The sequence below is a fragment of the Sorex araneus genome, chromosome 7 (genome assembly GCF_027595985.1).
Source record: "Sorex araneus isolate mSorAra2 chromosome 7, mSorAra2.pri, whole genome shotgun sequence".
In the NCBI taxonomy this organism is placed as follows: domain Eukaryota; kingdom Metazoa; phylum Chordata; class Mammalia; order Eulipotyphla; family Soricidae; genus Sorex; species Sorex araneus.
The window spans coordinates 38,541,186-38,555,209 of NC_073308.1; the positions used below are offsets into that span (position 1 = coordinate 38,541,186).

Genomic DNA, 14,024 nt, shown 5'->3' on the forward strand with positions numbered 1-14,024 from the left:
TGTAGATAGCACCTACTTCTGTTCAGTTGCCTCACCTTTATCAATCAGATACTCAATGCTAACATACATCTTGATTAAACAGATACACAATACTCTGTATTTTTTAAAAAAGATCTTATAGTCATGACTTTATTGAAATAATATATAATTAAGGTGTGGGTTGTTCGGGAACTTACCTAGAAGAGCATCTTACACATGGAGAAATACATTTTAAACACGAAATGAAAGGTGAAGGGGACAGTGCTGGCATGGCAGGCTTCACAAGAGTTCCAGCATGTGTACAAGACTAAGGAGATACCAAGGCACCGGGGAACAAGGACGATGCAGATGAGCGGAAGAGACACTGCTGCGAAAGGCTGGATGCGGGAGGCACGGCCTGGACACAGCGCACAGTCAGGCAAAGCAGACGGTCAAAGTGAGGAGCATCTGTCTACTTCCTGCATTCTGCAGGCAAAGGGAACCGTGCCCACAGAGGGGCCTAAGCTGGGATGCTACAAAACCAGAACTGGGCACTAGGCAGACTAATTCTCCACAGAGTTCCAAGAACTGAAGGGACAAGATCTTCATTCCAGGACTGAGGGTTCTCAGAGTCATCCACAAGTTCAACTGCCCCACAACCACCCGATAAACACAACAAAACACACAACACACGACACACATATATACAACTGTCAAGTTCTTTCTTGTCTAATTACACCTCAAACCCAAAAATATATGTATTTTTCAAAGTCTCAGTGAAGGTGGCAAGAAGGCGGTGCAAAGACAGATGCTTTGCACACGCACACCACGTCCCAGGTCAGGTTCCCAGAACCAGCATGAGCAATCTCCCAAGGAGCCAGAAGAAGCCTCTAAGCACCACTGGTGCAGTCCACAAATAAAAACCTAAGGCAAAGTCAAAATAAGTCCACAAATCAGAAGCTAAGACACTGCAAAGAACACTCATGTCCTCTTGTGCATCCTGAGCAGCAGAGGTGATTTAAGCCATCCCAGGGAATGGGACACAGGATCTCAAGTTACTGAGAACATTACGCAGGCTCCAGTGGAAGGGATGTGAGTCTGGCCTTCAGCCCAACAAGAACTCATTCTCCATCAACTACAGAGCTGCCAAAGCAGGTTACTCTAAGGGCTCCTTCTACCCTGGTGCCTCCCACCTTGGAAAGAGGCACAAGAAAGGCACCAGCACAGACAAGCAACTAGACTGCTTTCAGCTACAGGTACACGTTGTCACCAGTCCACTGCACTCCAAGGATGTTCAAGTTCCAGGCTCATGGCACAAGCCACCCCCCACACACAGCCTGGGCACAAACTGCAAGCCTTCATGGGAAGATGTCTGTTCCCTAGCCCAACTGCAATGAAGCCTAGCCTTGAGAATCCTTAGACTTTCCCAAAAGGTTCCAGCAGCAGAGAAGCAAGGCTGAGGGGCAGTGCCACTCCAAGGACTCCTTGGGTCAAAGCTAAAAATAAACTCTTAGTAACAACGTACACCCAGCTCCGCCTGCAAGGGTCAATGGAGAGATCTCTACAGAATGGGGCTCCATGGAGGGAGATGGGAAAAGGAAAAGACTTGGTCAGGGTACAGAAGGACTTAGAAGGAGACAGAATTCCTCATCTGACTTCTATCACCCTCTCCAACATACTCTTCGCCCAAATAAAGCCTAATCCTATAAAGCCCTCCTATATATAATCAATTCCAACACCTATGACAAACCATAAAAGAGATGCCCAAGTGCAACTTAAAGGAAATGCAAGTGCAGTGTCCACTGGCTAAGCAGGTCTCCGGGACTCACGGAGAGCAGGGGAAGAGACATCGCAAAGGACAGCCTGCCGGAGTGAGAGAAAGCAGCAGGTAGGGACGGTGCTTGCCTCACACACAGTCAACCCAGGTGTGAGTGCAAAGCTAGGAGTAAGTTCTGAGCACCATCAAAAATGGGCCCCCCGCCCTGCCCACCCCCCACCCCAAAAGACAGCACTTTGTCCCTCGGAGTCAAGAGGAAGAGGGTACCCAAACTCTCTGTGACATTCTGCAGACAGCGGAGTTGCAAGGGCCCGAGGAGCCATGGCCTAGCTCAGGAAGGAGGACAGTTATTCTTGGAAACCAAGGAGATGAGGTCACACTTCTGAATGTGGTAATCTGAAGCCCCAATCTGCAGAGGTAGAGAACAGAGCTTTAGCAAGTCCCAGGGTAGCATGCTCGGTCACGGGACAGTCAGAGTGAGGCCAGGCCTCCTGCAGGGCGCTCCTACCCGCCCGGCCCCTCCAGCAGGGATGCCTGCTGCAGGCGGAACAGGAGGGCAGCCAGAGCTGGGGGTGAGCTCAGGCTCTTCCCTGTCTGAGCCCTCCCCACACCTCAACTTGGCACCCCAGAAGCATCTAACCACAGCTTACTCCTGGAACGCAGAAGAGTAAGTTAACCACAAAGCACCTACCAAGCTCAGGCTAGAAGATAAGGCAGCAAGTGGGGAGAAAATGAGTGCAGGAAGAAAAGTAGTTCAGAAGATCAGAAAGATCTGGGGTAAATCTCAGGGCCTCTGGGCCTGGCTGTAACAGGGAGACAGCAGCAAAGGCGAGTTTATTTTTAGCTGCTGTAACAGAGGAGCTAAGTAACGGTGCTGGGCCCTGGGCAGGAAGCCTAGCAAATGCCCAGCGTGGACTGGGAGTCTCAAAACAGTATGGATAGGGCCCAGAGATACTCCGCGGGATAAAGCACTGGCACTGTGCGCGGCTGACCCAGGACCACATTTCTCCAGCAGCACACTGGGACCCCAAGCACCACCAGGAGTGACTCCTAACCAGAGAGGCAGGAGTAAGCCCTAAGCACCACCAGATGTGGCCCAAAAACAGAAACAGAAAGGCACTGTTTCTGAAACATAAAGAAACATCCAGAAACACAGAGCTCCCAGGGTCCCCCCTTCTCTGAAACAAAAGTCAAAGGTGGACAGGGAACTGGAACCTCTCCTCGGCTAAGGTGCCCACATGAGCACCTAGGCCAGAGGGGACCCTTGCAGTTTCAGAAGTGTGCGAGAAGCAGAACTCTAATCCTGGACCAGCACCAACACAGCCCCTCCCCCACAGCGAGAGGGGGACACGGATAGTGAACTGGAGGGATCCACCTGCACACTATTAAAGCCACATGAAGAAAGAGCGCAGATCCCCACCACGAGGAGTGGATGAAGAAAAGAGCCCAGAAGCCTCAACAGGGAATACCCAGTAAAGAATTCAGCAATGAACTGTTGAGGATGTTCAATGAGCTCAAAGAAATGGTGGAACAGACCTCCAATAAATTAAAGGAGGATATGAAAGAAACAGTGGAAGGGACAGCCAATTAAATACAGGAAGAAATAAGAGCAGAAATAAGAAAGCTACAAACAAAAGTGTCACTAAAAAAGAATTCAGTACATGAAATTAAGAACTCAGTGGGTGCCCTCAACAGTAGAATGACAACAGCCAAAGACAGAATCAGTGAGCTTAAAGGTAAACTGCAGAAAGCATACAGGCAACAACATACAATGGAAAAAGACCTCAAAATAGCTCAAGCGCAAATTAGAGACCTCGGGGATGAATTCAGAAGGAACAACATAAGAATCATCCAAGTACCAGAAGGGCAGGGAAGCAACCCCAGTGAAGTAGTTAACAGTTGAAGATATCATTGCTGAGAAGTTCCCAGAGCTGGAGAACGCAGGCATCCAGATCCAAGAAGCCCAGAGAGTACCAGCTGAAAAAAACCAAAGGTGGCTGCAAAGCTTCTACTATGGGTACCACACTCGCCTCCCAGACCGGTCATGGAGATACCTAGAGAAGTGGCTCCAGAGTAAGTTGTCCATTCATATGGATAGCTCAGGGTCCTAAAGAAATAACTTGTAAATGGTCCTGGAAGGGAAAATCAGCTACACCTTCTCGGCCCCTACCACAGCCCAGACAGCAATCAAAAAAAAATCAAAATAAAGACAACCATCCCCACCCCCAAACTCCAAAGTACCAGAAGATTTAGTGAGCCTAATCCTATCTCCCTTTACACAGTGTCTCTTTCTCCTCCTACCAAATCTGGTGGCCTACTACCTATGACCCTACAGTTCAAAGCCCCGGGCTAACAGCAGTGCTTCTGTCTCAAGAAGGAGAAGGGAGAAAAAGAGACATTCCCCACTCTTTCCCTCCTCAGAGACATGAGCCATTTTGTTGACATGAAGTGGTATCTGGGGGCCAGAGCGACAGTAGTACAGCGGGTAGGGCGTGTGCCCCATATGCGGCCGACCCAGGTTCAATCCCTGGCATCTCATATGGTCCCCGGAGCACCACCAGGAGTGATTCCTGAGTGCAGAGCCAGGAGTAACCCCTGAGTATCACTGGAGCTGACCCAAAAAGCACTGTAGCACTGTCATCCAGTTGTTCATCAATTTGCTAGAGCGGGCACCAGTAACATCTCCACTGTGAGACTTGTTACTGGTTTTGGCATGTTGAATACGCCATGGGTAGCTTGCCAGGCTCTGTCGTGTGGGTGGGATACTCTTGGTAGCTTGCTGAGCTCTCCGAGAGGGAGGAAGGAATCGAACCCAAGTCGGCTGGAAGAGAGGGAGGAAGGAAGGAAGAAAGGAAGGAAGGAAGGAAGGAAGGAAGGAAGGAAGGAAGGAAGGAAGGAAGGAAGGAAGGAAGGAAGGAAGGAAGGAAGGAAGGCAGGCACACGTGTGCACCCCCAGAGCGAGGTGAAGTGATGGAGCAGGTCCTACAAAAAGCAAAAAAAAAAAAAAAAGGTGGTACCTGGATATGAATCCTAACTCCCCCATCAGCTCTGAGAATCAGTCTTCAATCTCATCTCAGACAGTCCCTAGCCCAACTGTCTTTCATTTCTTACTAAGAGGCACCCAATTGGGTAGACCCAGGCACACACCATTAAAAGCCTGACAAATGAACAGTGTGCAAGACTCAGCCTGCCCTCCCATGCCAAGTGCAACAAACAACAGCCACACTTGGACCCGTGACTTCAAATGGAAAAGTAGTTTCAGATGGCAAAAATACAGAATTCCCTACCTCTAACCTGAGCCACCACATCACCTAGATACTGGCTTCAGGGAAAAAAAAAAAAAAAACAGATAAACACAACCCTGGTTTACACAGCCCAACCCCTCTGCTGAGACATTAGCTGGAACACTCTCCAAGTGTCAACACAAGCAAAGGAGCAGCTGGTCAGTGATGATCATTCATTAACTGCACAGGCGGCCCTGGAGTCTCGCATTAAGCCTATCAAAAGGGCATCCATATTGGCCCAGGCACTGCTAATGGTTAGACACCGAGCAAGTCAGCAGGCTACTCAGTCTGCCAGCTCCTCTCTCCTACACAGCCTTCCTACCCCACACTGAAGGTGCACAAGAGGCCACTGTTAGCCTGACCCACCAATGTGTGCACTGAGGCCTGGAAAGTTCTACCAACCGTCTCAATGACACAAAAAGATAATCTTTTTTCTTCCTAATACAACATATAATCCACAGCAACAGGATTTTTCTCTAAATATTTATTTTCAATTACTTTAAAATTTACTTATTACTTTTTATTTATTTATTATTTATTTTCCTTTTTGGGTCACACCCGGCTATGCACAGGGGTTACTCCTGGCTCTGTACTCAGGAATTACCTCTGGCAGTGCTCAAGGGACCATATGGGATGCTGGGAATCGAACCCGGGTTGGCCACGTGCAAGGCAAACACCCTACCTGCTGTGCTATTGCTCCAGCCCCTTATTTACTACTTTAAAATACAAATTATAGGAGACTAGAGAGTTCAATGATCTAAACACATGTTTTATATACAGAAGGCCCAGGTTTGATTCCTGGCATCATATGGTCCCCTAAGTACTATCAGGAACAAACCCCAAGCATAAAGCCAGGAGTGACCAAAAACTCAACAAGGAAACTCACATAGGCTGGGGAAATAAATTCAAAACCTAGTGCCCTTTCTGCAGGCAGGCTCAGTCCCTGCAACACACAGTCCACCTCAAACACCACCGGAAAAGCACCACCAGGTGTGGCACAAGAAACAATAAAATATAACATCAGTCTTCCCCATAAAAACTAGAAAATGTATATACTCTGACTTGAATTTCAAACCCATTAGTGGTAAGTCAGTAAAATTTACTTTTTAAAAATCAGAGGGACCGGAATAGTACGACAGGTAGGGTGTTTGCCTTGTACATGGTCGACCTGGGTTTGAACCCCAACACCCTCTATGGTCCCCTGAGACCCTCAGAAGTGATCCCTGAGCCAGAGAGCCAGGAGTGGCACAAATACAAAAGCAAAAAAAAAAAAAAAAACCAGAAGCAAAAAAAGAATTTGATCACATGCCTGGTACATAACACTCCCATCATGTGGTCCCTGCTCTTTACCACTGGCTAAAGTGGTAAAGTATGTAGACTATTTCTGTGTAGGCTGTCTACAAGGCAGCCTACATAGAAAGACCCCAGTGACCAGTTCATGGAGCTAGTTTTGTATAGTCAATACAATTATGCCTAATAATTTAAAAAATCCAGACAAGAAGGAACCCCCCCAGGGAAAAAGGTCCCAAGAAATGACTCTGATGACAACACCAGTTACAACCTTGGGCATGTTGCTGAGACTCCCGGACTGATCAGCCTCAGCCTTGCCAGGTATGGGGAGAAAAGAAAGATAAGCAGGAATGACATCAGCTTTAAGGTGCTGTGAGGTGTGAGTCCCTCTAGCAAGGGGATTAAATCATTACCAAGAGAAACTATGGCCCCTTCACATACGACTCTGCCTGCCCACCCTGCCCTCTCCAGAACACGTAAGTACTGGAAAGACTCAGTAGGAGAAGCAGCGGGAAAAGACTCCACATGACCCTTGGAAGGACCTGACGCAGAGAAGGAGTCAGGAGAGTCCCGGGGCTGAAGACAGAAGGGCCACCCTAGGAACTATGGGAAGACCCACACATTGATAATCCCTGCCACTGCTGTCCTGGTGAAGATTCCATACTTGCAGGCTATGCCAGTGAAGGAGCTCTGGCCCCTCCCCCAACCCCAGCAGTTAGCCAGGGATATGTTTGCCTCATCAAGGCCCTTTCCTGAATCCCTGGAGCCTGCTTCTTCAATAAAACCATCAATTGATAAGGCCAGGGATATGATTCAGTGGTAGAGTACAGACCTCGCAGAGGTGAGATTCAGGTTCCATGTCCAGCCCCAGGGGGCCAAATTCAAACTGACAAACTGATGGTGGTCCAACTCCTCAGATCCCAAGCAATCAAAACATCCTTAGCTTAGGCATAGTTTCAGCCTCACAAAAGGGGCCCCTTCATTTCCTAACCACCCACCAATATGCGTCCCAAGGCCCTGGGTCGGCTTCCTTAGCCCACCCCCTTGCTTCTAGCATCCACGGGTATCAGATCTTAGCCACAAATTATTTTCAAGCCCAGAATTCACAAGTGAAAAAGGACCATGAGCCCATCCAGCTTTGCTCCTGCCTCGGTGGATGCGAACCTTCAGGAGGTGCCAAGACCCCTACTGCGGCACATATTGAGGAACGGGGTCTCCGGAAAAGGAAACCTGCCCTTCCTCCCTCTCAACACCAAGGCCCAATGTTTCTTATTTGAGCTTTCTAGCATGAGCTTTTTCTTCACACCCCTCAGAGGCCTTAAGACCTGCTCTGACAAGGAAGCTGGATGAGGACGGATTCTGAGCGACCAGCCCACTCGCTCCGGACCAAGCCCTGCTCCCAGCTTGTTCAGCTGGGGGGGGGGGGGGGCAGACTGAACCTCACTTTGCCTCCTGCAGAGATGCTCACTCCTCAGAGGCCCAGCGTCCTCAGCAATACCGGCCCTGTCTTCTCTCCTTCAAAGCACCTCTATTCCCAGTCACACAGCTTAACTCCTACCCGGAAAGTCCAGTAAAACTTTCCACGGTGACGGCAGAGCTCTTCTGCACTGTTCTAGTCAGTCGCCATCAGACACATGTGGTTCTTGATCACCTGAAATGTGACTAGCAAATGGTTTTTAAGCCTGTTTTCTAACACATGAGCTGAGCACATTGGAGTAGTAGGGCATGATGGTTTGATTTACATATATTGTTAGATGCTTACTTTAATAGTTCCATCAACACTCCCTGTCGCACACACAGAGCAAAAGGGAAAAAAGGAGAAACTCTCTCCCTGTGACGAGAACATTCAGGATTTACTTTCATCGGTGATTTACTCTACATCACACAGCAGTGCTAACTGCATTCATCGGGCTGCACATTACATTGCTACGTCTTAATTATTTTATAAACAAAATTATTTAAACCACTTTCCTCCCAATCCACCCCCGCCACCTCTACCTCTGACAACTACAAACTGTGATACCTTTTTTATGAGTTTGGTTTTATTACTGTCATTACTGCTTTATTTGGGGGTGGGGGGAGAGGCCATTAGGTCACACCCAATGCTTGGAGGCCACTCCCACCTCTGGGCTCAGGTGTTACTCCCAGCAGTGCTGGAGGGTCCTGCAATACCAACAAGTTTAATCTCAGCGGCCACAGGCAAGGTTAGCCACTTCCCCCCTGTATGATCTCTCTGGCCCTGTGCTGCTACTGCTTTAAATGCCAAGCATACATGAGATTCACTCTGTGTTATCTGTTCAACTTATTCCACTTAGAACAATGCCTTCAAGGTCATAACTTAGCTTAATTTAAAAAACTTCAATAACATGTATAAGTACTGGCTACCATATTGGACAACTGCAGCCCTGTTTTGTTAACTCTGCCTTCTCCAAATTGGTATCGTAACCCACCAAATTTTAAGGCCATTTTATTTCCGTATTCCCTCCATACAACTAAGCAGATGTTCAGATATTTAGTAAACCACTAGCTCCCTGCAACTACCCTGGGCAAACACTTGTTTGGCAATCTTTCCTTGTTATTCTACCCAGCAAATCCCAGCCGAGGACATTCTTCCTCTCCCAGGCACACCTCCTATCTGCTCTCCAACAGGTACACAGCATGAACTGTGCTGGAGGATGCCGGTACTGTGGGATGTGGAATTCCAGCATCTCCCTGTGTCTAGACTAACCATGAGAGGCCCCCACTGTCTCCCTGACAAAAATACCAAAGGTGGGACTAGGGAGTGCTCCAAGGGCTGGAACATAAGCGCTACATGAGGGACATCCAAGTTTGATCCCTGGTAACACCTAGTGTGTCATCACTGTGGGAAATAACCCCTGAGCAAAAGCGATGGGCAGCCCCTAAGCACTACTAGGTGTGGTCCAAAAGCAAACGAGAAGGAGCACCACAGGAAGCCACATCACAGTGACAATGACACAGACTGCTGGAAAACGGAAAGGAAGAGAAGCCACAAAACCTTGTTTTTCCTAATGCAGGTAACAGAAAAGTAATGAGAGCTAGGACAAATCAGGACAACATTCTGTATTTTGTAAATCAATAATACACATCAACTAATCGGCACACAGCAGAAGGGAGACTAGTGCTGGCTTTAATTACGTTTGTTAATATGTGCCTAAGAGTCACTATGACAGTGAAGCAGGAAGCAACTCAGGAACCCCATGTAGAAAACGATCAATTCCTACACAAATGTGCTGGGTCAAGGCATCCTTACCAAAGAGATAGTTCATAGAATTCTATGTTCTGTAAAAGAACAATAAATAAAATTCTATCAAGCACTCGCTAAAAAGGGGAGGAGGAGCTAGAGAGGCCGCAGAGGTGTTCAGGTCACCCCAGCACAAACAGCAGTGACCCCTCATTGTCACTGGGTGTGGGCCCAGGAGGAAAACCAAAGAAGGGGATGGGAGGACGGAAAGGCTTGGTACCACAGATTCAATACTCATGGAGATGCTAACTTGGTTTATGAACAGTCCTCCAGTGTCAGGGCCTACTGCTTGCGGGGGGCAATACTCACCCCCACCCTCCCTGACACCCAGGAGGGCCTGCGGGAGAGAGAGGCTCCTCCAGCCACGAGCTCCAGCAGGTCCCAGACAACCAACATCACTGAAGCTTCAGAGCAGAAAAGGCTTAACCAGGGGTCAGGCTCCCTTTTCTACTCCCTTGCTCTGGACCTTGAATTCTTTTCAACTGCAAAGTGAGGGGGTTTGATGAGATGACCTCCAATGCCCCTTTCCACTCTGGCTGTAGCACAAATATGATTCAGAACTTCACTAAAGCAACCAGGAGAGATGAGGAAGCAAGGACACGGCACCAACCAAGCAATAAACAAGCGCTCTGAGGCTGTGGCAGAAGAGGAGCAGCATGAGGGGGACTATGTTTTAAAACACTGATCTTCTTGAATCGAGCTCAGTCACCAAACCACAGACAGGGGGCGAGGCCTCTTGACACCCCCTCCCATCAACTCCCAGAGCAAAGCAGCAGATGGAGGTCCCGCCGCACTCACTCCTGCAATTCTCTGGCCCCATCCCCAGACCGCCTGACACAAGGCGAAATACAGGTCTCCCCCCTGTTCTGGGGCCTTCCCGGGGGGGCGATCCTTCCTGTCCAACATCCTCCTATTTGCTTTATAATCAAAACACTCCTGGTTTTGAAAAAGCACTTCACTGCTTGGCAACTACAGTTGAGTTATTCAAGATTCGAGATCTAGAAATCTCTTTGGTGTGTATCTCTGGAGCAGGATTCTTTGAACCTGTACGATATAATTATATCTTAACCAGTACTGGGCTATGGAAGTGCTGTTGACACTGCTGTCAGTCTCTGAATGCCTCACTCCTTTTCTCTTCCTCTGTTATTAAGTTTTTACACAAAGATGTGTGGGAAATCTACAATTTAACAGTGAGTCAACCAAAGATCTGGGAGCAGGCTGCCTGTCAAAACAAACACTGATTTTATTCTTCACCTACTTTTACCTTTCGCAGAAGGATTAGACTTTGAGTGAGATTTTAAAATATTACTGGATTTTTTTCTTCCTCTTGAAAGCATCCAATTGAGAAAATTATACTATTAATTACAAGAGAATCCTGAATTGCCACCCAGGAGCAGATTTATGTACAGACTACAAAGAACTAGGAGCACAAGTTAGGTACTTTTGTTCTGAAGTTCTTAGACAATACTCCAACTATGTGAAAGAATGAGCTGCCAGTGTCCCTAAATAGTTGGATGAGTTAAGGCAGATGGTGTCTCAGAAGACACAGAAAACTCCTGTCGTTCCCTCAACACTAGATGGGAACTGATCAAGCACTCTACTTTTCACTCCCCACGGTCAGTCATGGTCACCTACTCCCCATGCCCGCCTCCAGGTACGAGGACGCAGAGAATGATCTAAGAAGGCACAAACAGTAAAGTCTTCAGCATAACAAGAAATTCCTCCTTCAGCCACCCATCGCTACACCACGACCACCACCAAAAGCCCTCCACAACAGCTGCTGGTAGAAATCTGAAGAAAGCTGACCATGTCTGGAGCTTGCTGAAGACTCTCCAAAGGGGAGTCTAAAAGCAGCAATGAAATGATTTTTGAGACCCTTTAATAAATGAAAATCATGCATGTCTGACACCAACCCCCAAACACCTGGAAATAATTCTTAATGTCTAATTATGTATTCTAGCAGTTCCATCGTAGAGCACATATTAATCTTTTTTATTAATAGTCAAGGGAAAAAAGGTAACACAGAAAGTATTTTCCTCCTCCAGTCATTAAGATGACCAAGAGAGATTCATGCTGGCTTTGAGATGGGTTAGTTACCTTTAGAGATGCAGTCTGATCTGAACCCCTCTCGATTCAGACGGCGACCCCGATGGGCTATCTCACGACAGCACTGGGACGGCCCACCCATTTAACCGGACCTCCCAGTCCTTTCTGTCTAACTTCTGAAGTAGGTGCTCTCACTTAAATGTCTTTGTTCTCCCCCTTGCAAGTCCCCTTTAAAAAAAAAGAAAGAAAGAAAGAAAAAGATAGAGGAGGAGGAGGCTGGATTTCCCCTGTCCGGGGGACCACGCTCCTCCTCCTCCTCCTGCCTGGGGTCCTCCTCCGATGTGCGACACCAGCCAGGAGCCAAGCCGGGTCCACACGATCAATGGAGCTATGGGAACTGCGGGCAGACACCGTGCCACGGCCTGCTGCTCGCCCATCTGGAGCCCCGCGGGCCCCGGAGGCAGGCGGGGGGACCTGGCCCGGGGGCCGGGAGTGCGAGCACCTCCCGCGCGCCGGGGCGGGGGGCGGCGTCCCCGGGGCGGCATCCCCGGCCGCGCGCCTGCCGGGTCGGCGCGGCCCAGGGAAATGAAATCACACATTCCGGCTCCCAAATAAGGGCTGCGGCTAAATAAACCTCCGAGACCCGACTTCTCCAAACCCCGCCGACCAACCAGCTCAATGAGTAATGGGCCCTTTTGTGCCCGCGGAAAGCGGGGAGGAGGGGGGAGGATGGAGGGGCCGAGAGCCCGGAAAATCACTTCCTGGGGCGCACGATGGGGCAGAAGGGTCCCGCGACTCCGCAGGGTCCCGCGCGGAGCCCCGACACGGCCGAGCCCCACGCGTCCCCCGCGGCGTCCCCCTGGAGGTGACCGGAAACCCGGCCGGCGGGCGCGGGCGGCGCGGACCTGACCTCCCCGCCGCGCACTTGGCAGCGCGCGCCAGGCCCGGCCGTGCCGCCGCGGCCACTCCTCCGCGCGGCCCCGCCGAGAGCCCCGGCGCCCCGCCGCCGCCGCTGGAAAGTCCCCCTCCGCCCCCCCCGCCCCCGAGACCGCCCCGGCCGGGCCACCCCCTTCCCAGGGAGCCCCCCGCCAACCTACTTTTAGGGCGAATTTCTCCTGGGTCCTCTTGTTGAAGATCTGCAAAACTTTGCCGTTGATGCCCAGCCCGAGGACCTGAGTGGTGACCTTGTAGTCGTCGATGATGGCGTTCTTCTTGATCTGCAGGCTCGACTTGACGTGGAACTGGGGGAACTGCGGCGGCGGCGGCGGCTGCGGCGGCGGCGGCTGCGCCGGGGCGGGGGGCTGCGCCGGGGCGGGGGGCTGCTGCGGCGGCGGCGGCGGCGGCGGCGGCGCCGGGCTGGGAAACAGCACCGGCGGGGTCTGGCCTTGGGAGTTGGACAGCATGGTGCCGGGAGGCGTGGGGGCAGAGGCGGGAGGGCCCGCGGCCGCCCCCTCCTCCGGCTCCGGACGGGGTCCCTGCCGCCCCCCGCCCGGCGGCGAAGTTTGCTCCGGGCTGGAGCCGGCTCCCCCGCCCCCGCCCGGCTCCAGGCTCCCCGGGTCGCAGGGCTCCGTGGGTCCCGCCGCGCGCCGCACGCGCCCACCGGCCCCGCTCCCTCCCTCTCTCTCCGACTCCCCGCCCCCCCCCGGGGGCCGGCCACTCGGTGGAACGCGGGACGGCGGGGGCCCGGCCGGGGGGAAGCGGCCTCGCGACAAAGTACCCAGCCCCGGGCCGGCGGCCGCGTCACAGCCTCGTCTGCGTCCGGGGCCGGTCCTTAAAGGGGAGGGTCGGAGGAGGCCGGGCTTGGCGGAGGGGGCGGGGCGTGGGGGCGGGGGGCGGGGCTTGCCTTAAAGGGGAGGACGTTCGGCACCTGGAGCGTGGACAGAGGGCGGTCTCGACGGGACCTGGGGGTTGGGGGCTGGGAGTCGGGGCCGGGAGTGGGCGGCCCGGGCAGGCGACTGGGGACGGAGAAGTCTAGGGTCACGCGATGTGGTTCACTGGAAAGTCCACTTTTATCCAGTTGTTTGGCTCTTTTTTTTCAAACTGCAGCAGCGAATACGAGGGGGCTGCGGTGGGGGTCGTCTATTTTGGAACACTGAGAGGGATGGTTAAAAAGTATTTTTAGTACTACGGAGAGCTCGGGTGTGGGCTGGCGATTCAGGCTTCTTTGATCCACGAAACAGGTGTGCGGCAGTGTGAGACATTTTCTTGAACATCCTCCTCGGAATTTTGCATTTTTCTCATGAATGTGCTGTTTTCTAGAAATGATGTATAACTTCTTACGTAACTGTGAACAAATAGTAACTATACCTTTGAACAATTTGTTGTGTAAATTGGTTTGAAATGGCCGCAGGATTTGAAGAAGATGGATTGCACCTCTCAAGTGGAAGGATAGCATTATCTTTTCACA

General features: G+C 51.0%; 1 protein-coding gene across 1 annotated transcript in view; it reads right to left on the minus strand.

Annotated features, from left to right (window-relative positions):
- MAPKAPK2 (MAPK activated protein kinase 2) overlaps positions 1 to 13,359 on the minus strand; it is a 56,540-nt gene extending 43,181 nt beyond the window's left edge. The window contains exon 1 of the mRNA XM_055144513.1: positions 12,715 to 13,359. Coding sequence (XP_055000488.1) covers positions 12,715 to 13,020 — 306 coding nt within the window. The 5' untranslated portion in view covers positions 13,021 to 13,359. The remainder of the gene's footprint in view (positions 1 to 12,714) is intronic.
- Between the last annotated feature and the right edge of the window lie 665 nt (positions 13,360 to 14,024).